Source organism: Peromyscus eremicus, chromosome 2, assembly GCF_949786415.1.
Source record: "Peromyscus eremicus chromosome 2, PerEre_H2_v1, whole genome shotgun sequence".
In the NCBI taxonomy this organism is placed as follows: domain Eukaryota; kingdom Metazoa; phylum Chordata; class Mammalia; order Rodentia; family Cricetidae; genus Peromyscus; species Peromyscus eremicus.
The window spans coordinates 138,231,394-138,255,315 of NC_081417.1; the positions used below are offsets into that span (position 1 = coordinate 138,231,394).

General features: G+C 42.9%; 1 protein-coding gene across 2 annotated transcripts; it reads left to right on the forward strand.

Moving 5' to 3' along the window:
* The first annotated feature begins 4,078 nt into the window (after window positions 1–4,078).
* Window positions 4,079–19,930, forward strand: Sfpq (splicing factor proline and glutamine rich). 2 transcript variants are annotated; one of them, XM_059254985.1, is made up of 12 exons: window positions 4,079–5,012; window positions 5,613–5,801; window positions 6,137–6,438; window positions 6,536–6,631; window positions 8,152–8,348; window positions 8,452–8,536; window positions 8,870–8,987; window positions 9,620–9,668; window positions 9,750–9,871; window positions 18,245–18,288; window positions 19,366–19,453; window positions 19,845–19,930. In XM_059254985.1, exons 1-10 carry the CDS (start codon window positions 4,185–4,187, stop codon window positions 18,266–18,268), a joined length of 2,010 nt encoding a protein of 669 aa, XP_059110968.1. In that variant the 5' UTR covers window positions 4,079–4,184; the 3' UTR covers window positions 18,269–18,288; window positions 19,366–19,453; window positions 19,845–19,930. The 2 variants fall into 2 exon arrangements, with proteins under 2 accessions (XP_059110968.1, XP_059110967.1); XM_059254984.1 differs by lacking the exons at window positions 18,245–18,288; window positions 19,366–19,453; window positions 19,845–19,930 and adding an exon at window positions 12,201–13,606 and having other exon boundaries at window positions 4,080–5,012.
* Window positions 19,931–23,922: the final 3,992 nt, after the last annotated feature.

Sequence of the window (23,922 nt, forward strand, 5' to 3'; positions counted from 1 at the left end):
CTTTTAGGAAAAGTCTTGTTATATAGTCCTGGCTGGCCTTGAACCTGCAGTGATTCTCCTCAAGTTACTAGGTGTTGGAATTATAGGCATGAGCCGCCATTCCAGCTTATTCCTTCAATTTGCTGTTCAATACTAAGACAAACATTCTTCTCAGTATTACAAACTTCCTGTGATACGCTGCTTACACTTTTCAGACTCAACACCTTTTGTCTTCCAGGCTATAACACTTGAGTGACTTTAGAGATCCATGTGTTTTGTGTTTCCTTGTTTTGAGACAGGGTCTCTCTTTGTATCTCTGGCTGGCCTGGCCAGTTGTCCTCTGATCTCCAGGCGCGCGCACACGCGCGCGCACGCGCACACACACACACACACACACACACACGCACACACACACGCACACGCACACGCACACGCACACATGCTGTAAAAGGTCAAAAAACAAAACAAAGCAGAATTTAATGTGATAACTTATGGATCTGTGAGAGAAAGGGAATTGTTGGAGTCATTTTATCAGGTTAGTGTGGACAAGAAATCAAGGATTTTATGTTTGTAGGCAGTGATAATATCTAAACCAGATGAAACAAATTCTGAATATAAGAATTCAAAGCCAGGTGTGGTGGCACACATCTTTAATCTCAGCACTCAGGAGGCAGAGGTAGGGAGATCTCTGTAAGTTTGAGGCCAGCCTGGTCTACAGGGTGAGTTTCAGCACAGTCAGGGTTATATAGAGATCCTGTCTTTAAAAAAAATAAAGCAGGGAGGTGGTGGTGAACACCTTTAATCCCAGCACTTGGGAGGCAGAGGCAGGTGGATCTCTGAGTTCTTTGTAGCCAGGACTACACAGAAAAAAACTTACTCAAAGAAACAAATAATAATAGTAATAAGCTAATAGTGAAATAAAAATAAAGAGAAGAGACAGTAGCTGGGGGCATTAAAGGATATGGCTAGTTGTCATCACGGTAGATGTAGAGGGTCTGGGGAAACATCTCAGTGGTAGAGCGGTTGGTGTCTTGGATTTCTAGGTATGATGAAAGACTGGGAACATTTTAAATGACATTTATTTTGTGGGCACGTGCATATATGGACATGTGTGGACATCAGAGGACAACTTGGCTTACAGGAGTTGGTCCTCTCCTTTCACCATGTGGGTCTGAGTGATTGAACTCAAATCATCAGGCTTGGTAGCAGGATCCTGTATCTGAACTAATCATCTTGCTGGCCCAACACTAGGGGGTTTGGGGACTGTGAAGGAAAAGGGATGCTGCCACAATTGGTTGATTTCATATTGATACTTATCAGTACCTTAATATCATAAAAAAATTTGTTTCTGTGGAGCTGAGGGTTGAACCTAAGGCCTCAAAGCTGTAAAGGGCTTGCAAGCTAGACCAGCACTTCATCACTGAGTTATGTCCTCAACTCTGCATAATTTTTTTTTTCTGACAGGGTCTCACTATGTAGCTCTTGATGGCCTGGAACTCACTATGTAGACCAGGCTGGCCTCCAGTTCACAGAGCTCCACCTGCCTTGGCCTCTTGAGTGCTGGGATTATAGCATACCCAACCTAATATATAATATTGTAACTTTTTTTTCTCAGAAGAAAGGATTTATTTGGCTAACACTTCCACATTGTAGTCGGTCATTGAAGGAAGCTAGGACAGGAACTCCAACAGGGCAGGACCCTGAAGGTAGGAGCTGATACTAAGGCCATGGAGGAGTGCTGCTTACTGGCTTGCTCAGCCTGCTTTCTTTTTTTATTTTATTTAAATTTTTTTATTTTACATACCAACTACATTTCCTCCTCCCTCCCCTCCTCACACTCCCCCTCCTAACCTCCTCCCTCCCCCCCACCCCCATTCACTCCTCAGAGAGGGTAAGGCCTCCCAAGGGGAGTCAACAAAGTCTGACATTTCAAGTGGAGGCAGGACCAAGCCCCTGTCCCCTGCATCAAGGCTGAGCAAGATATCCCTCCACAAGGAACAGGCTCCAAAAAGCCCGTTCATTTACTAGGGATCAATCCTGGTCCCACTGCCAGGGGCCCTACAAACTGACCAAGCCATACAATTGTCACCCACATTCAGAGGGCCTAGTTTGGTCCCATGTGGGTTCCCCAGCTGTCAGTTCACAGTCCGTGAGCTCCCACTAGCTCAGGTCAGCTGTCTCTGTGGGTTAACCCATCATGATCTTGACCCCTTCCCCCTTGCTCATATAATCCCTCCTCCCTGTCTTCGACTAGAGTCCAGGAGCTGGGTCCAGGTTCAGTGCTTAGCTGGGGATCTCTGCATCTGCTTCCATCAGTTACTGGATAAAGGCTATCTCATGACAATTAGGGCAGTCATCAATCTGATTATAGGGGAAGGCCAGTTTAGGCACCCTCTCCACTATTGCTAGAAGTCTTAGCTGGGGTCATCCTTGTGGATCCCTCCCCCCCCCTTTACCCAGGAGATCTTATTCCCCTTCCTAGGGCAATCCATGCTTGTCCCTTTTAGGGTAATAACTCTTGTGTTTTGAAACAGGGTCTCACTAAGTAGCTCTGGCAGTCTTAGAACATGATATGTAAATGATGCAGGCTTTGAGCCTCCAGCTTTTACCACCTAAATTTTGAGATTACATAGTGTCATCCCACCCAACTAATTTTTATTTTTTTGAGACAGGATCTCTCTATGTAGCCCTTGATGTCCTGGAACACTCTATGTAGATCAGGATGGCCTCCCAACTCACACAGATGCACCTACCTCTGCCTCCCAAGTGCTGGGATTAAAGTCATGTTCTCTCACCTAAGTAATTTTTAAAGTCTCTTATCTGTTTATGAAGTATTAAGTGGAGGGGATTAAAAAAAAATCACCAGGCAGTGGTGGCACACGCCTTTAATCCCAGCACTCGGGAGGCAGAGCCAGGTGGATTTCCGTGAGTTCAAGACCAGCATGGGCTACAGAGTGAGTTCCAGGAAAGGCACCAAAGCTACACAGAGAAACTCTGTCTTGAAAAACCAAAAACAAAGAAAACAAAAAACAAAAACCCCACGTAAGCCAACCTGGTGGTTGCATGCCTTTAGTCCAAGCCCTTGGGAGACTGAGGGAGGCAGATCTCTGAGTTCCAGGCCAGTCTGGTCTACAGAGTGAGTTCCAGGACAGGCAAGGATACAGAGAGAAACTCTGTCTCAAAAAATCAAAACAGAAAAACTCATGTTCCTCTCCCAAGATTTGTGTTTGTAAATTATTACTGTATACACACATGCAGTCATAATCTATCTCATTTACCCCTATGTTGGAATTAAACTGAGACTTCTGCATGCCAGGCAAGTGTAACCTCAGCTCTCTAACTCAGTTTTCCTCTTGGACAAAGACTGTATTCGCTTAAGCCTAATGGCAAATTTTATAGTGCTACAACAACTTGTGTTCCTATGGGCTATTTTTGCTTTTCCTTTTTCTTAATTTTTTTTTTTTTTTTTTTTTTTTTTTTTACGTTTCATGTAGCCCAAGCTGGCTTCTAACTGAATGTAGTTGATAATGTAGAGATAAACTTGAACTCCGGATCATGCTCTTTCCACCTCCCAAGTGATGGGCTCACATGTGTTTGCCAACTTGCTAGCCTCCGATGAGGTTTCAATGAAATAAAATCTTTGTGCTTAAAGACTCTGTGAGATTTTTCTCTAACTTGATTGGCCTGGCACAAAGAAGAGTTCGATACCACGTGCTCAATTTATAACTTTGAACCAGTGAATATGTTTTTCGGGACAAGAATAGCGGACTGCTCAAAGAAGAATAGAAGAAAGAAAAGAGCTTTTCCAGCCTATCAGGAGCTGATATGGCCCTGGATATTTGATTTCACGGGAAAGTTGCAAGGCATTGCCCATTCAAATTTCTTCCAACAAATCACAGAGGCGTATAGGCAACTCCTTATCCCTTCATAGGCCAAATGGAAAACTCAGCCCCTCCCTTCCTCCCGCCTCTCTCCAGGGAGCCAATAAGGAAGATTTAGGTTTCATCATCAAGTACTGTACTTGCTATTGGATAACTGAACTGTCAATCTAGGGAAGGCGGGCCAGGCCGAACTGGCCTATTTAAGAAGAGGACAAAGGCGGTGCGCTGCTTGTGTCGTCCGCCATTTTGTGCGAAGGCAAGGTGGCATCCACGTTCCCGGAGCGACTTCTCCGCTTCTGCCTCAACCGCCCCTTGACTGCAGCTATGTCTCGGGATCGGTTCCGGAGTCGCGGCGGTGGCGGCGGCGGCTTTCATCGGCGTGGAGGCGGCGGCGGCCGCGGCGGCCTCCATGACTTCCGCTCTCCGCCGCCGGGCATGGGCCTCAACCAGAACCGCGGCCCCATGGGCCCGGGCCCTGGCGGCCCGAAGCCACCGATCCCGCCTCCGCCTCCGCACCAGCAGCAGCACCAGCCGCCGCCGCAGCAGCCCCCGCCGCAGCAGCCCCCGCCTCAGCAGCCTCCACCGCACCAGCAGCCGCCGCCACACCAGCCGCCCCATCAGCAGCCCCCGCCTCCGCCGCAAGACTCGTCCAAGCCCGTCGTCCCCCCAGGCCCCGGCTCCGCGCCGGGAGTGAGCACTGCGCCGCCTCCCGCCGGCTCGGCCCCGCCTGCCAATCCCCCGACCACCGGCGCCCCGCCGGGCCCGGGTCCTACGCCGACCCCGCCACCCGCCGTCACCTCCACGACCCCGGGCCCGCCTCCGCCTTCGACACCGAGCAGCGGAGTCTCCACGACGCCGCCCCAGACCGGTGGTCCTCCGCCTCCCCCCGCCGGCGGCGCGGGACCAGGGCCTAAGCCAGGCCCAGGCCCAGGCCCCGGCGGCCCGAAAGGCGGCAAGATGCCGGGTGGGCCTAAACCCGGAGGTGGCCCCGGAATGGGCGCTCCCGGGGGTCACCCGAAGCCACCTCACCGGGGTGGCGGCGAGCCCCGCGGTGGCCGCCAGCACCACCCGCCCTACCACCAGCAGCATCACCAGGGGCCCCCTCCCAGCGGGCCAGCAGCCCGCACGGAAGAAAAGATATCCGACTCGGAGGTGAGTAGTCCCGCGAGCGACTGTCCGTTCCCCTAAGATGGCGGCGCCTCCCTACCCTCGGCGTTTTTTTTTTTTTTTTCCCCCGCCCGCGGCCGCGCAGGCCTCCATTTTGTTGCCTGCCGGAAGCGCGCCTGCGCATGCTCGCGAAGGCGGGGCTGCCGGCCGGCGGGGAGAGGAGTTCGCTAGGGATTGGCTTCTGCCAGCAGGAGGGCAGCTGTTGGCTTGGCGGTGGGTTGCTAGAAGCTGGCAGTCCCTTGGGACGGTGCTGGTGCGATGCAGTGCTGTTGGGGAGGACACGGCGTTTTAGTGCAGTTCCGGTCCTCGTTTTATCCTGTTCGGTTTGTTTGTTGACGTCAGCAAGTGTTGTTGATTGACATTTGCTGGTAACGGCGAGTGTGTTTAAAGCCTTTTGTGTGGTCACGGCCTTTCCGATGTCTGTGATCCTGTTGGATCTCCTAATACGGTACAACGTGGCAGTGTGTGTGTGTGTGTGGGGAAAGTATCGTTACGAATGGGTGATACGGTCTATTCGGGACAACCAAAATTGGTTTTGTTTGTTTGTTTTCTGCTTTGGTGTCTGAATTCCAGTTTTTTCATTAGGGATTTAAAGCCAACTTGTCTCTCTTGCGGAGGCCTGGAGAAAAAACTTACACACAGCGCTGTCGGTTGTTTGTGGGGAACCTACCTGCTGATATCACAGAGGATGAATTCAAAAGACTGTTTGCTAAATACGGAGAACCAGGAGAAGTTTTTATCAACAAAGGCAAAGGGTTCGGGTTCATTAAACTTGTGAGTGTATTTGGTAGTTTTTCTTATGAACATATACGTAATAAAAAATGTCTGGGTTTCTTTTTTTCCTTTGGCAAAGTCTTGAAGGTTTGGTTTTAAACTTCTTCCCAGTTACTGGGAAGAAGTAACTGGCCTTTAAATTTTTCGTCATCGATACTGATCAGTATAGTATGTATTGGGGGCAGAGCAACAAAGACCTTTAGCTCTTGGGATGTTGGAAGGAGCTGCGGGAAGATGATGCTTCAGTTGAGTGAGTTGTAAGAATAGGAAGGGGTATGACAAATTGGACATTAGCTAGTTTTGGAGTTGTTTAAAAATGTTTCTGATATTTACAGGAGTCTAGAGCCTTGGCTGAAATCGCCAAAGCTGAACTTGATGATACCCCTATGAGGGGTAGACAGCTTCGGGTTCGCTTTGCCACACATGCTGCAGCTCTTTCTGTTCGGAATCTTTCACCCTATGTTTCTAATGAACTGTTGGAAGAGGCCTTTAGCCAGTTTGGTCCTATTGAAAGGGCTGTTGTAATTGTGGATGATCGTGGAAGATCTACAGGGAAAGGCATTGTTGAGTTTGCTTCAAAGCCAGCAGCAAGAAAAGCATTTGAAAGATGCAGTGAAGGTGTTTTCCTACTGACAACGTAAGTTGTCTTTTGTTTATGGTAAATTTTTGATAATTTTGGGGGTTACAAATAAAGTTGGAAGGAAGTTAAGGTGAGGAATCATTTCTGTTACTAGGACGCCTCGCCCAGTCATTGTGGAACCTCTTGAACAGTTAGATGATGAAGATGGTCTTCCTGAAAAACTGGCCCAGAAGAATCCAATGTATCAAAAGTAAGATTAAGCTTTTTGGTGCTCTAAAAGAAAAGTTAGTAATTTTATATTCTGCTTAGGAGTTATGAAATTTTTAGTCTGGCTGTGTATGTCTGGTTGCTGTGGAAATCTGTTATGAAGGCCAAGCTTACCAAAACCTTGACCAAATCCTGACTTCTGTCTCTCTCAAGTGCTGGAATTATAGATGTGAGCCGGCAAGACAAGTCTTATGAATATGTTTTACAATGTTGCTTGAATATGCTTAATAAATCTCAGGCTCAGACAGAATTTTTAGTTTTGGGATTTGGGGGTGGAGTAGTTTTGGGTTTTTGGAAACAAGGTTTTTCTGTAAACCTGGCTGTCCTGTAACTTGCTTTGTGAAAGACCAGGATGGCCTTCAAACGCAGGAATCTACCTGTCTCTGCCTTCTAGAGTACTGGGACTAAAAGCCTGTGCCACATGTCTGGCTTCAGGCAGAACTTGAAGATGGTTCGGTTTAAATACATTCACATGTGTTTCAGATATATGCTTAAATTAAATTGCATGAGATCTGTTTGATATAGGTGGGAAAAAATAAGCCTGGACAATTAGGCTATAGGAAATAGGGAAGGTGGGGTTTCTTACCTACCTTTCTATTACTCTATTATTATTATTTATTATTTTTTAATTTTAATTTTTTAATTTAGACATAGGGTCTCCCTGTAGGCCAGACTGGCATGGAACTCCTGCATCATCATGCCTTTGCTTCTTGTTTTATTTTATATCATAACTTGTTTCCTTGATTCGATATAGTTAGGTAAATAATTCATGGTTACACGTGTGCATTTATCTAGGAGGCAAGTTCCAGGTCAGCCAGGACTACACAGTTGAGACATTGTCTCAAAAAAGGGTGGAAAATATAAAGAAGATAGTATGAGACTGAGCGAAGGCTTCAGGGGAATGAAAGTGTTGCTAGAAATCCTCTATTAAGCAGTGTCTACAAAGTACAATTTAATTTTTAATGTATGCATGTATGTCTGTGCACCATGTGTGCCTGGTTCCCAAGGAGACAAGAAGAGGGTGCTAGGAACCAAACTCAGGTCTCTTGTAAGGACTGCTGTGCTCCCCACCCCCCTACTGCTGAGCCGTCTTTCCAGTCCCTTTCACTATCATTCTGATTTGTGTCTTGTGTTAACACAGTTGAACAGGATTGCAAGTTGAGGGATCTTAAAGACATCACAGTGGTATTAGAGAAAGCACCATGTCTTGTGTTTCTTTGTTCATCCTTGGTGCTGGGGATCAAATCCAGGACGTTGTTCATTATGCTACATGCTTACAGAGTGCTTTACTACTGGGCCATATCCTTACACATACTTAATATTTTCCTTGTCAGGATTTTCTATAGTCCTGACTGTCCTGGAACTCAGATCTGCCTGCCTCTGTCTTCCCAAGTGCTGGAATTAAAGGCATGAGCCATCATGCCTAGTTTAAGGTTTTGATTTTTAGAAAGTCAGGTAATACTACATTCTCACATTGGCTTTATATAAATTTTGTGTTGTCAGGGAGAGAGAAACACCTCCTCGTTTTGCTCAGCATGGCACATTTGAGTATGAATATTCTCAACGATGGAAGTCCTTGGATGAAATGGAAAAACAGCAAAGGGAACAAGTTGAAAAAAACATGAAGGATGCAAAAGATAAATTGGAAAGTGAAATGGAAGATGCCTACCATGAGCATCAGGCAAATCTTTTGCGCCAAGGTAAAAAAAAGCCTCAGAATTTTACTGGTAAGGATCAATTGGCATTTAAAGTGGCCAGAACCTCATTAACACAAGTCTAAAATTGTTAATTTCCAATGTTTAGATCTGATGAGACGCCAGGAAGAATTGAGACGCATGGAAGAACTTCACAGTCAGGAAATGCAGAAGCGTAAAGAAATGCAATTGAGGTATAGTGTTAAATCCAGCCTTCACTTCCACCTTGTACTAAGTGCCTTAGGAAACCTTGTTCTTTGCCAGAATGCTGCTGTCTGTAGAGTTGTGTTCTAGACTTGGAACAGTATAGTTTGACCTACACGTTTTTAAAACGGTAAGACAAACCACTACTAGCTCTTTTCAGGTATTTTTTTGAATCAACGTGTTGTTGCTGTGTGGCACTTGCTAGCTTGAGATCCCTTTCCCTCTGCCAAAGGCAAGGGCCACCATAGCTGGCTGACCTCTTAAGTATAAATTCTAAGGATATAGATGACACTTTGGTTTATATGCCTGAAAAACATTTGTAGGCAAGAGGAGGAACGGCGTAGACGAGAGGAAGAGATGATGATTCGTCAACGAGAGATGGAAGAACAAATGAGACGCCAGAGAGAAGAAAGTTACAGCAGGATGGGCTACATGGACCCCGTAAGTTGTGTGTGCAGTCTAGTTGGAGCTGTCTGGGGCCTCCCCGGGGCAGGGGGGGGGGGGGGGGAGGACGGGACCGATTAGCATGAAGTTGACTTGGTGTCTTCTTCAGTGTAGCTGTCTGTCCTGTGTTGTGTGGTACATAACCAGTTCTCACTGGAACAAATTTTGTCTGTTGTTATTTTTTCCTGTGTGTGTGTAACAGCTTTGGCCTCTATCTTAAGAGGTCCACCTGCCTTGTCCTCCCTGGTTCTGGGATTAAAGGCATGCACCACCACCTCTCAGCTACATGGAGTTTTTTTTGTTTTGATAGTCTAACCAGTATTCAGGACACTTGCAATCATAGAGAAACATGCTTTTTTTGAGCCTTGAATTGTTTTGTGTGTGTGTTTGTACTTTGAGGCAAGGTCTTGCTCTGTAGCCTTGGCTGGCCTAGAATTCTCTATGTACACTAGGTTGGTGTCAAACAGTAAGCTTCCTGCCTCTGCCACCCAAGTGCTGGAATTAGAAGTGTGTCCCTCCAAGCCTGGATACATTTCTTGTGTTGAATTTTCTTTGTACTTGAGTACTTGGCTTGGTGTAAGTTTCACCTATAAGTAAGAGTTTTATTTTTTGTACTTTTTTTCCCCCAGAGAGAAAGAGACATGAGAATGGGTGGTGGTGGAACAATGAACATGGGAGGTAAGTGAGAGGATTCAGTGAAGGGTGTCAACACGGCGCAGCAGTGCTCTGGTGGTGCTGACTACTGTTTTTGTCTCCCAGATCCCTATGGTTCAGGAGGCCAGAAATTTCCACCTCTAGGTGGTGGTGGTGGCATAGGTTATGAAGCCAATCCTGGAGTTCCACCAGCAACCATGAGTGGTTCCATGATGGGAAGCGACATGGTAATGTATCCTGTGGGACATAGTACAAAGGAAATGCTTAATTTCATGACTTAAGTGTTTATTTTTCCTCTCTCTTTCTCTCTTTAAAGTAGCTGACTGGACTTTTAGTTCCCCCATCGTGTAAATATATATAATACTGAGGACTACTTTGGCAATGTAGAACTGTGTGTGGTAACCTAAACAGATCTGGTTGCCAACAAGGAGTCAATGCTGCTGTATATGGAGTTATCTTTGGCAATAAGTAGATAGGTGTTTTCCAGTTTATTGTCTGTGCACTTTGGAACCCCAGTGCATGGCAAATCCAAATTTTTAGATGCTAGGTAATTGTATATGGTTTGTCTTCATCCAAGTGAGAGAAATGGCACAGTGCCATTCTTCGAGCTGGTATTTGCCATAAGTAGGAATGAGACTCAAGGCTTTTGTAGCCTTAAGCATGTTAGAGCGACAGGTAGGACTTGGATCTGTAATTGGTGTGGTTTCTGTGTCTAGCCCATGAAAAAGAACTGTCTAGTGTTCTGACTCGTCGTTTCCTACCTGCTGGGTCTCCGTAGGTACATCTAAAAGGAACTGATGGTTCTACTTTGCTACAGGGTAGCAAAAGGCAACAGCAATTTAAGCATACTGATTGTGTGCATTTGTTCTAGACACCTTGATGCAATCATACTTTTCTCTCTATGAGATAGCCTATCAGGTGCTTTCCAATAGTAAATAAAGTGAGTTTTGGTATGAGTGGCTGCAGTAGGGCTTTACAGATCCTTAGGAACTGCATTTTGGCGGGAATACATTTTTGTAACTGAATTGAATCTAAATAATTCACCTGTAGGCTTTTGTCACAAAGGAGCTGCATTTTCTAGCTCATAGGATTGATTTTCTAAATAGGAATTTATTGTTTTAGTGTGAGATCTCATTTAAAACCTGCCTAAAGTTTCTTGAAAAATTTAAGTTAGCATTATAAATGGTTGGATATAGTGCTCTTAGGTTTCATCAAATTGAACTTAAAATTAACATTTTGGTCTTCCATACTTTCTAGAAGGCACAAGGTGTATCAAATTTATTAACTAGTTTCTTAGTGTTCTTAGTTTAGGTTCTATGTCTAGACACAGGTTTATGCATTTAACAACTCCTAAGGTCTTAAGTATTGTAAGATAACTCTGAAACCTCCAAAATTTTCTTTTTAGCTCTATTGTAGAAGCCATACAGTTTTGAAGATTTTTTTTCAAAAGTAAAAGATTAAGAGTAGTCTGTTCGAGTAGTTCTGTAGTTTTTTAAGTTGAAATTGTAGGAACAGTTAAAGCCTGGTGCAATTTTTATTTTATTTTAATTTTTTTTATTTTGAGTAATGACCAATAACTGGGTTATTTTGAGTAGAATTGTAAGTGGAATGCCTGTAGGGTTCTGTTGTTAGGATATGTGGGTTTTATTTTACTTTGTGTTTAAAGTGAAAGTACCTAAAACTGGATGAGTAGTGAAGTCACTCACTGCTTTATTGCAGTCCCTCTAGCTGGTGAATAGGCTGTTTTGGGAGATAACCTAAAACATAGAATCATAACAAAGTGATAGTGTACTTTCCAAAACTACGAAAAAGTTGGACTTTTGAAGTAGGTGGGCTGTGTATTGTTTGTAACAAAGCAGAAACATACTGTGCATGTAAGTGTCTTTGGTTTATAGTGATGGCTCTGAAGTGTGGTATGCCTGTGAGACTGTGGCAACATGAGTTTTTGATCAAGTCACTGTGCCGGTTAAGTAAAAATCTTAGTTTTTTTGTGCTTTTTCTTTTTTGTAGTCCGGTAGCATTTTATTAAGCTTCATTCCAACTTTTTAAGATTTCTGCAACTTTGCAGATGTGTCTTAAGATCTTGAAAAGCACAAGGTTTCTTATGCAGCACATGCCACTAACTGGTGAGTAGGTCTTTGTCACTTCTTGAGTGAGTTGCTTTTTGTCTGATTGAGCTTCTTATGGTTGGAGATGATTTTCTGTTCATACTTGGACAGGTGTTTCAGTGGATTAATCTGATGTGAATTTCTTAGAACTCATTTTCGAATGGGTTTTCACATCTGCACTAATTAAATTTTTTAGCACTACAGGGAAGATCTATTCTTTGAAACAGGTGTATGAGAATGGCTCAAGTGGGAACATACCACAAGGCATGTATTACCGTAAACTAATTTTCAAATTACCCTTTTTTCCTTTCTATGTTCCCGGTACCTGTGGATCGACTCATTGGTGATTGTATCGACGAACGTTGACTACGGAACCTTCTAAAATATTTACTTAACACACATGGACATCAACTACATTTAATGAACTGTTAATTTACTGTTCCAATAGCGTACTGAGCGCTTTGGGCAGGGAGGTGCGGGTCCTGTGGGTGGACAGGGTCCTAGAGGAATGGGGCCTGGAACTCCAGCAGGATATGGCAGAGGGAGAGAAGAGTATGAAGGGCCAAACAAAAAACCCCGATTTTAGATAGCTAGGCTTTCATTCCAGTTTGTTTTTGTCTTTTCTTGTTTAGATACCACTTTTAAATTCTTGCATTTTAGTAAGAAAGCTACCTTTTTATGGATGTTAGCAGTTTATTGACCTGATATTTGTAAATGGTCTGTTTGGGCAGGTAAAATTATGTAACGCAGTGTTTGAAACAGGAGAAAACAATTTCTTTTTATTTACTTTTTTTTTTTAACTGTATAATGTTTCTCAAGTTAATGGCAGTGTACCTTGTGCCACTGAATTTCCAAAGTGTACCATTTTTTTTACTGTGCTTCGAATAAATAGAAAAATAGTTATACTGATCTTCAACTTTGCCATTCATGCTTCTCTGCACATTAGGCTAGGTATTCCACTTGGAAAGCATGAGCGTGTCTAGGCCTTTGAGTGGCATATGCCATTTCTGGGAAATGTATCTGGAGGCTAAGTATTCTTTCTACAAATGGTGGCCCCCCGTTTTAAAAAGAAATGCATATTGAAGTAGTTAGATTTGTTTGGCATTATAGGAAGCAAGCTGGTGCTAAGCATTTTTAAATGGTTATGTTAGAAAAGTTGAACTGTAAATCTTAATTCAGGAACATGTACTAAGATTATGGAATGGGTATAAACTACTGGTAGCAAGAGAAAGGGGGCGGGTTAAATGATCCCTTACAGCCCTATCTATGATCCTTTCCTTGAAAGTTTTTGAGACTGGAAAGATCATATCTTGCATTTCCCCTATTGTTTTGTTTTAAATGAATAAATCCCAAGCCCTCCAATTGGCTTGTACTGAACTTTTGCATTTGAATTAAAGATTGTTAAACATGAAGCCTTTTCATGTATTACTTCAAGTGATTTAAAAGATGGGGATTTAGTTTGAAATTTTAACTTGAGAAGAGTTAAGGGTTAGTTAATTATAAGGTATGTTTAGCCTTATGTACTCTTAAACATACACCTCCTTGTGCTATTGAGCAAAATCTGTAGTCTGAAAAATGTATTGGTTCTCTTTAAGAGCTAGTGGTGCCTGTTACCAAGTAGGACTGCCAATAACCGTTCTCACTATGGAGTTGACCTGCTTATAGCATTCTTTTTAACGTAGCACTAAACCTGGAGAGAGTTGTTCAGGCTCCATAGGATAAATACTCTTTCCTCCCACCGTAAGCTTGGGGGTGTTTCGATGATGTTAGTTGATTATCAACTTCACTGAATTTCCTTTCACTAGAACAAGAGACTTTCTGACTTGATAATAATAAAGTAGATTGTTTACTGTTGTCTATGAGTACAATGGGAGCTTGATTTTCTGCCCAGTGTAAACACGTTAAGAGAAAACTTCTAACAGTACTAAAGAAATTGAATGGCTTGGCTCTGTTCTTAGTTACATTTCCATTCAAGTCTATACATTATAGAACTTTCACTATGGAATGTCTTCATCCTTTTCACCTCTATCCTTGGTGCTAATTGGCAAAAAAATCTAAATCACTTGCTGAGGTTGAGTACTGTGCTTGAGTACAAAAGGAGACCTATTGTGGAAACAATTGAGTTCTTCATGAATAGAAAAATACCGTAATTTTTTTAAAAGTAAACACTAGTGGATTATAAGAAGCATGTCACCAAATGGTTTTATGACTGACAGGTATATGGTGTATTAAGGGAGAAAAATCTACTTTAAAAATAGATTAATTTTTCTTCACCAGTACACTTGGAAATAGGTAGTTCCATCATAATTTTAGCAATCAGAAAGTTTTTGGCCCAAGTGAAGTTAATAATTGGTGATATATAAAGGTTTTCTGTACGGATACAAAGGTCTGGATTTGAAAGGAGCTCATTTGGTTGAATTGTATAGTAGGGACCTGAGAGGTGTTCATGGGACACCCATGGAGGGTGAATTTGAATGTATGTGGGTGGGGGCTGGAGGGGGAATGGGAAAATCTGCCTATAAAATTAATGTTTCAGTTTATTTTTCAGATTACATGCCTTTCTTTATAAGGGATGCTGGCACAGACCCCTAAAATAAGCTTTTGGTAGTAGTATACTACAGAGTGGTGAAGGATGCTTACAGGAGAACTTCTTGAGAGTGTGGCTTTGATAGCCTTTTTTTACTGTGGGCTGTAGAGCTGCTAAACCGTGTTTAGCAGATAAGGTTGCATAGTGCCAACCGACCGACACTGACTTTGATCAGTGTACCAAGGGTTGTCAGCTACTGAGACTTGCCATGAGTCTTACATGTGATGGTTTTAGCCTAAGAGTGAATTGAAATCATCTTGAGCAGTTGAACCAAAAGCTAAAAAGGAAACTTAGGGTGGGAGGGGAAGATATAACAGGACGTATTTTAGGCATTCTCCCTTGGAAGAAATCACCTGACCCTATTTCTTCCTTCACATCCTCAAAATTTTGTTTGCAGGGTATCCTTGAAAAAATATCTCCTTAAAGTTTCATTCTCTAAGACAGAAATTTATTTAATAGGCATGCTATAAGCTGAACCCATTGACATACATTATGTGGTGAGACCATATTCTTTTGTCCTTAGGACATTAAATTCCTAAGTACTTTAAAACCCACCACTCTTTATGTGTGTTGTACCACTAATACAAAGAGATAATCTGGGAAAATTGTAATGTTACACCTGTGCAGTTCTTACAAGTGGCATATCATGGCAGATAAAAATTTAGGTACTTGGCTTGGGCAAGCCACAAAGTTGTGGCGAAATGTTTTGTGGTGTTCTTGGACTGCAATTGTGCACTATTAAAGTAGTGGCCTGCTACATAACTGCGTTTAGCCAGCATTTCTGCAGTGCGTAACTGTGAGGAACGTAGTACCGCAAATGGCAATGGACATTAGGACCCGGATGTAGTATTCCTGCTTGCTCCAAGATTCTCATTGCCGACTGCATACAGGTAGGTAACAAGCAATATAATCTAACTTGGTGACTTGCTATGTGCTTTTATTCAGTGGGCATTCTGACATCACACTTCTGACAGTGAAATAACAGTGCAGCACCTGATACTTGTATGATAAGCTAGGTTAATTCAAAATCTGGGTCTGGGGTTAGAGCTGTAATTTATTAGGAGGAATTCAGTGTTGTTGGAGATCTCAGAAAAATGCAAACTTGAATCTTTGGTGTGTCTTGGAAGTTTTGTGGTTTTCTTTAGTTACACTGTAACTGAAGATAAAATGGAGCACATCTGGTGGGGGGGAGGGAGCCAAACCATGCTTGACCTGGGGTGCTCGTGGCACCTTAATGAAGACTGTAGTCTGTGATAATTAGCCTCCTTAGTAGCAAACTTGACCTCCCATTGGTCAGCAATGTCTAATTTCATTATGCAATCTTGATCATTGTTTTGCAAGCTGATTGAATCAAGACTAAATGACACAGGGTGGGGGGTGTTTTTTTTCTGTTTTTTTTTTTTTTTAATGTAATGTGATAAAATTTTTGTAGGTATGGGCTTCATGGGAACACTTGTTACTAACTTGGGCTTAGATGGGAATCTTACGAATAGTTCAAGTTATGTGGCTTGTCTGAGTATGTTTATACTCTAAACTTGGGGGAAAGTAGTGTGAAACACTTGACTTCCTACAGTTGAAACCATTGGGAATCATTCCCTATCATAGGACTTCGTCGTTTCTGTAGAATGAGTGCATTTGTTCAGAGTAGCTCTTCCTTCCTAGTTTAGGGATGTGATTGATTACAGTCCAAAATGTTTAATAATCACAGGAGTACATGAGTCTTCAAAGCATTTTCCTTTGTTGCTTAGGACTTGAGCTTTCTATCAGCTGTTGTTTAGACCTCACTTCAGTTTAACCTTGGTGTTTAGGTAGCATGCATGAGAAACAGCTTCCACTCATAATGCTTTCTGTTCTATAACTGGAAAGTTTGGTTCATTTTGCATACGTGCCGCTGAAAACTTCAGGACTGTGAGAATTTTCTTTCACTGTATCAAGAAAAATGGCTTGCTTTTGGTCAGGCAAGTCAGATGGTGGGGCAGATTTGTATTTACTCCAAACAACCAACTTGTGATTACTGACAGATGAAAGCAATGGTGACTTAGCTCCTTATACCATACAAACCATACAGTGTGACATGAGTATCACTAACCTACCTACCTGGAACCCTGATGGGGACATTGCAGGGTCATAGTCTGTTAAATCGGTAGCACAGGCTTGCTACCGTGGCTCAGTTAGCGATTTTGAATGTTAACAAGAGCTCAGGCTTATTCTTCTGAACAGTAACAACTTTTGTAGAGAATATACTTGATAAAATATATGGACTTAGGGAATTTGGGGTGGGGTTGTTTTTCTTCCCCTTGGTCTGCTTTAAGATTAGGCTTTTGTACTTCAGAATGAGAAACCACTGACTTTATGTAGATTTCTGCTAGTTTAATTTGTATGTAGGTGTAAATTGTGAATATTGCAGTACATTGGGATTTTAAAACACTTTAAAAAAAAACAACTGGGAATTAAATGGGTTCCAGTATACTGAGGTGCTTGCATTGTATTTCATAATCTTGTTGCAACCAAAATAATTGTTTTTTTAAATGAAAACCTACGTTCAGAGGTGTGGTGCCAGAATGTATTATCGTACTGTTAGGCCCTTGGAGCAGATCCTGGTGCTTTCTGAAAGATGAAAGAGATGTAATGGGTGCTCTTGATACAAGGCTGCTTGCAGCCTCCCAGCAATGCATACTCTCACTCTCCCTAATGAAGAGATGTGTGTGATTAGTTTTGGACTTTAACCTTAATGGGGGTGCATGTCTCCTATTGTTAATCATTGTCAGCTGCAGTGACATGATCCACAGTCGTCCTGCATTACTATTACTGCTGCCTTTGTGTTAATGATTTAGGATAGGTTTTAGAGCTCTGGGGTGTTTGTTCTGAGCCTTTTCTTGGTTTTGGCTTTAGCTGATAATGTTTAGTGCTGTCTAGCTAGTGCAGTTCTCAAATGGCTCCCTACTAGGGAGAGAATCCAGAGGATTTAACTGCTCCTTATCATCTGTCATTGCTGCTAGATAATGATTGGCAATTTTTTAGACACAAATGTGGAAATCTCAACAGCTGTTGGTAAACAACAAATCATAAAATGTTTTTGAACACCAGTGCTGGAGAAAAAAAAAAATGAAGGTGAAAAGGGCCTGGACATAGAATAGGAATAATTGGAGAATGGGGAGAGAATGCAAAACAATATAGTATCCCTTATGGGTGGTCCATGTGCAACAGAGAACTACTCCATATTACCTGCGGCAGTAATGATACAGGGAGGAAGAAAAACCTGGAACTTGAAGACTGAGCTTTCTGTTTCTTGTGCACTGTGCCAGGTATATAGTGAAGGCCATTGACTTTTCCTCAGAAAAACTTTCCTTGCTGTTTGAGTAAGGCATAGCTCCCCTGCCCTAACTGAAAACACAGTGAGGACTTGGAGACCAAAGATCGAGGCAAACATAGGCTTGCAGGGTAAAGAACTGCAGTGTTGTGTGCTGTGGGAAAGGGTCAAAGCACTCTTGGAGGTATTCTACCTAAGAAAGACACAACGAATTGACTGGGGAAGCGGTATGCTGTAGAGCTCACAGCTCAGTCAGGTAGACGTTGGCACACACCTTCACATAAGGGATAGTATATTTGGGGTGCAGTCAAACTTCATGTGCTCAGACTGGTGAAACTAGAAATGAGGCTTTTGCATTTTAAAGAAGATAGTTTTCATCCTAATTCTTTCATCTACTTATTACTTACAGAAAGAATAATTTTAGATTTCCCCCCATAAAGTTTCTTCCTTTTTTTTTTTTTTTAATGCTACAACTTATTCCAGTCTTTAATCTCTGGAATTTTGCTCTTTTAAATTTGGAAGTTAACTAGCATTTTTCAAGCCTTTTATCTTACACCCTTGTCTTTTATATTAACTTTTTCTTATTATTCTTTAGGTGAGAATGATTGATGTTGGCTGATTTTGGAGTCTCTACTTGCAGTAAGTGTCCTTAGAAATGGGGGTTTGGGGATCTGATTTATCTTTGCTTTGATGCTGAAAATTGTTTGGTTCTCCAAAATTTACCAAGATGCCCATTTTAGCTTTTGAAAATTGTGACAGTTGAGGGCTAGGAATCAGGGGCACTTGCCTTGCATGCTGTGTGACACCTGGTGTGATTTGTATTACCTGCATGTCAGCACCCAAAACACACATTAAAACATTTTTTTTTTTAATTTTTTTTTTAGTTTTTTGAGACAGGGTTTCTCTGTGTAGCTTTGCGCCTTTTCCTAGAACTCACTTGGTAGCCCAGGCTGGCCTCGAACTCACAGAGATCCACCTGGCTCTGCCTCCCGAGTGCTGGGATTAAAGGCTTGCGCCACAACCGCCGGGCCATTAAAACAATTTTAAGTTGCATGGTAGTGACCCATACCTTTAATCCCAACGCTTGGGAAGAAGAGGGAGGTGGATCTCTGAGTTAAGGCTAACCTGGTCTACAGACCTATCCAGGACAACCAGATCTACACAGAAAAACCATTTTCTTGAAAAAAATCCCAAAAATTGAAAACAAAGAACAATTAAAAAAAAAAAAAAAAAACTCAAAATGCTGCATGCTTAAAACAGAAAAATTGCCGGGCGGTGGTGGCGCACGCCTTTAATCCCAGCACTCGGGAGGCAGAGCCAGGCGGATCTCTGTGAGTTCGAGGCCAGCCTGGACTACCAAGTGAGTCCCAGGAAAGGCACAAAGCTACACAGAGAAACCCTGTCTCGAAAAACCAAAAAAAAAAAAAAAAAAAAAAAAAAAACAGAAAAATTAACAGCTACCAAAAAAAAAAAAAGCTTGAAATAAGAGAGGAAATATGCTGTACTTTCAGGTTTTAAAACCTCATGTCAGTGTGATTCTTTTGGCCACCTTGGTCTTTGCCACATATAGCTATACCGAATATATTGTGTGTGATATATTGCTATATTTATAATAAAAATTGTTCAGAGCCTGTGTCCAAAAAAGTTGCTCTTTGTTAATACCAGTACAAGATACATAGGCTAAAATGTATGGGCTATTTAAATCTTGTTGTATAGGTGGAATCAGATGTTTCTTCTCAAGACATCACACAACATGGGCCAGCCAAGAAGAAAAGCCACATGTGTAGCCTGACAGATACTCTAGGTAAGTGAAATGAGGGTTGAATTTCTTGGAGAGACAGCCTTGTGTGTACTAGGATGGCGTGAGGCTCGCTGTGAAGTAAAACACGACCCTTTTAACTTGGTCCTCCCCCCACCCCTCCAGAGAACTGGAAGGTGTCACCATACTTGGTGTATGTGCTGTAAGAATTGTCGAGGGCTTCGTGAAAGCTGTTAGGCAGATTCCTCAGCTTGCTGAGCTCCATCCCTCACCCAGCAGTTTAAACTGCCTTGTAGCTCCTTGTTCGCTGCTCTAAACCCCCACTAACTACCACATTCTTTGGTTTAACAGGGTTTAGGCAAATTGGTTGGTGTTAGACTTGTCATAAATTTTGATTCCTGGTTCTTTTGGATTAATCATATTTTTTAATTGACAGGATCAAGTGGGCTGTGTCAGAAAATGAATCAAGACGAAAGAAGAATGAACTTACTGCCATTTAATAAAGATATTTTAAAATCTTGATTGTCTTTTGTTCAAATAGGGCTGTTTTTTGGATTTGTCTGATTATGTACCCAAAGTTAAATCTAGGTAGTAGAGTCATCATCTATTTGGTGTCCTATACATACATACATGGTCAAACTGGGGCTTAACAGGATTACAAGAATATCCAGTGAAGCCTTAAAATTGATGCTAGAGGAGTAGGCTAGTTGACAACATTTTGTTAGTTTTCTAGACAGGGTTTCTCTGTAGTCCTGACTGTCCTGGAACTCACTCTGTAGACCAGGCTGGCCTTGAACTCACAGAGATCCTCCCGCCTCTGCTATCAACCCTGCTGGAGGCAAAATGAATTTTTTTTTTTCTCTCTGTGTAGTTTTGTTCCTTTCCTGGAACTCACTTTGTAGACCAGGCGGGCCTCGAACTCACAGAGATCCGCCTGCCTCTGCCTCCGCCTCCCAAGTGCTGGGACTAAAGGCGTGGGCCACCACTGCCCGGCCAAAATTAAAGGTTTATTTATTATGTATACAGAAGCGGTGCCACATCTCATTACAGATGGTTGTGAGCCACCATGTGGTTGCTGGGAATTGAACTCAGAACCTCTGGAAGAGCAGTCAGTGCTCTTAACCTCTGAGCCATCTCTCCAGCCCCAAAATGATTTTTAAAGCCTGAAATTCAGATGTTTCAGGCAGGCAGATCTGAGTTCCAAGACAACCAGAGCGACATAATGAGACCATGACTCAAAAAAAAAAAAAAAAAAAGTAGAAAAAGGTTTTATGACCTTTCGTTTGGTAGAGGATTCTTACATGTGAACAAAGTAAAGAACAAGACGAGCTAGAACTTAGGAAGCATCAGAGAATTTCAACCATCTGGAAAGGGGGTCAGGGTCAGGTTGGGGTAACCAAGTGGGTAAAGGTGATGACCTGAGTTGAATTCCTTGCCATCCACATGATTGTAGGACAGAAAAGAACTTCAGCAACTTGTCTCTGACTAAACGTGCTGGTGCACACAAACTAGTACCTTGAAAAAAGTGCTGAATAGATTGTTATCATAGGATGGGGGAGATGGGCTTTGATGTCAGCAGCATGTACCAGAGAACCCTTCAGCAACCTGAGTTAACTGAGAATAGAGAACCAGCTAGCGGAGCTGTTTCTAGGAAAGTTTACCCAGTCTACAGCAGTGTTGGGTGCGTAGGTGGCTCAGCAAGAGGTCTTTGTTCTTGAAGACCTAGGTTCAGTTCCCAGTATCCACGAGTCCAGTTCCAGGAAGTCTAGGTAGGGTGCCCTTCACCTCTGCTCCTCTACCTTGTAGGAGTGCAGATTTGTGCAGACAAGCACGTGATCTGTAAAAAGTACAGTGAGAAGAGCCTTAGACACTGCTGGTAAAGTGCACAATCGTGTGGTCACTCAAACACAATTAACCACCATACATGTTCAACTCCAGTATTAATGTTGGCAAGTGGGACGCTGGTTGAGTATTGCCAAGTGTTGCTTGCCCTAGACATGAGTGACTGACCACAAGCCTAGTAGGACAATATTCAGAACCTAAAAGTATGCAATTGACATGAGTCATTTGTTGCAGCATAGATTATGAACACGGGCCATATGTATGTATATGAAATAACCAGGACAGGAAGTTGGTTGCTTTCAGCATTGAGGGCAATAGGTGGTGTGCTGGTGAACAGAAAATGGCTCCTGGTGGTGGTGCCTGCTTTTAATTCCAGCCCCTGGGAGATAGAAGATGGGCCTGCCAGGGCTAAATCTGCCTGCCTCTGCCTCCCAGGTGCTGAGATTAAAGGCAGTACCTTTAATCTCAGCCTCAGCCTGTTAACAGCACCCAGGACCACCAACACAGAGATGGCACCTCCCACAGTGAGCTGGGCCCTCTCATGTCAATCAAAAGCTACCACACTTGCCTGACAGGCCAATCTGGTTGGGAGCATTTTCTCACTGTCACTTAATTGACTTAGCTTGTCAGGTTGGTAGAAGTTAAGTCAGCACAGTTACCTGTTACTTTATAGGAAGCTAGTGATGGAGTAGCCTTGGACCACAATTAGGATTAATGTCATTTGGAGGGCTGTGCTGTGCTCAGGAAGGCACTCTGATCAGAGGGAGATTAGGGCTGGAGGGCAAGATCTGGCTCTCGTCTTTCAGATGCCTGTAGAAATAGAGCATCTATTACACAATCCTAAGAAGAAAAATAACTGGTGATTTTCCTTAGCCAAGGCTGGCCTTGAGTACTTCCTCCTTCCTCAGCCTTTGAATTTCTTGTTGCCTTTGAGAACAGTAAGGCAGGAAGACTTTGGCATAGGTTCCACTTTGAGGCTGTGTAGTGGTGAGGGAGGTCACTTAAATACACATATATGTGTGTGTATGTATGTATGTATAATTTTCATTTGTTTTGGTAACTCTGTGTATGCCATATATGTGCAGTTGCCTAAGGAAGCCAGAAGAGGGCTTTGGATTCCCTAGAACTGCACTATAAATGATTGTCATCTGCTGCCGGTGGTCCTGGGAACTAGAGTCGTCTGGGAGAGCAGCAAGTGCTCTTAACCCACTTCTCCATCCCCGAGGTGGCTATTTTATTTTTTAAAATAAATCATCTTTTTCTTAAAACTTTTCATTTTGTTTGGGGCATGGTAGTGCACCCCTTTAATTCCAGCACTTGGGAGGCAGAGGCAGGTGGATCTTCAGGAGTTGAGGTCAGCCTGGACTACACAGTTCCAGAATAGCTAGATCTGACTCAATTTAAATTTATGAGTATTTTGTATGTATGTATGTATGTATGTACGTATGTATGTATGTATGTGTGCACACTAAATGTGTTCCTAGTGCCAATGCTGCCAGAAGAGGTCATCAGTTTCTCAAGGAGCCACAGTTGTGAGCAGCCATGTGGGTGCTAGGAATTGACCTGGGTCTTCTGCAAGAGCAGCTACAGCCCCTTCCCTGCCCCCCAGGTTTTTTGAGACAGGGTTTCTCTGTGTAGCCCTGGCTGTCCTAGAACTAACTCTGTAGACCAGGCTGGCCTCAAACTCAGAGATCCACCTGCCTCTGCCTCCCAATTGCTGAGATTAAAGGCGTGCGCCACCACTGCCCTGCTGCAACCAGAGCTCTTAACTCCTGAGGCTTCTCTCCAGCCCCCAACTACTTTTCAAAAGGATGAAAGCCACCGAATCATCTCTCCAGCCCTAACATTTTTTATTACAAAATTTCATTGCATTCGGGCTGATGAGATGGCTCAGAGGTTAAGAGCACTGTCTATTCTTCCAGAGGTCCTGAGTTCAATTTCCAGCAACCATGTGGCGGCTCACAAACATCCATAATGAGATCTGGTGCCCTCTTCTGGCCTGCAGACCATATACATAATGAATAAGTCTTTAAAATTTTTTTTTTCATTGCATTCATAATACACACTGAGAGAGGATACTCAGCCTTACTTTGAGGCAAGGTCTCTCAGTCAAACCAAGAACTTACCAATATGGCTAGTCTCCTGATTAAACTAGCCACCTTGCTTTTGTCTTGTCTCTGCCAAGCTACCACCTTAACTGGAAAGCTATGGTTGGTCCTGGGTTTCATCCCCACCACCATTTTGAAAGCTTGCATTATTGATCTATATCTTCTTGACATTTCTTTCTTTTTTTTTTTTTTCTTTTTTTTTTTTTTTCTTCTTTTTTGGGATTTTGAGGCAGGGTTTCTCTGTGTAGCTTTGCACCTTTCCTGGAACTCACTCTGTAGCCCAGGCTGGCCTTGAACTCACAGAGATCCACCTGGCTCTGCCTCCCGAGTGCTGGGATTAAAGGCGTGCGCCACTGCCTGGTTTTTTTTTTTTTTTTTTTTTTTTTTTTTGATACAGGGTTTTTCTGTATGGCCCTGGCTGTTCTGAAACTTGCTCTGTAGACCAGAGATCCACATGACTCTGCTTTCTGAGTGCTAGGACTAAAGGCACCCAGCCATTATTTATTTGTTTTAAATAGAGTAAATATTTGTTTTCTTCTGATTTATGGTTTAAATTAGCATTTA

Excerpts from the sequence above, each read along its gene's own strand:
- Sfpq (XM_059254984.1), top strand. The coding sequence starts at position 4,185 with ATGTCTCGGGATCGGTTCCGGAGTCGCGGCGGTGGCGGCGGCGGCTTT. Across the intron at positions 5,013-5,612 it reads AAAAGATATCCGACTCGGAG|GGATTTAAAGCCAACTTGTC; the intron begins GTGAGTAGTCCC and ends TTTTTTCATTAG. Across the intron at positions 9,872-12,200 it reads CCATGATGGGAAGCGACATG|CGTACTGAGCGCTTTGGGCA; the intron begins GTAATGTATCCT and ends CTGTTCCAATAG.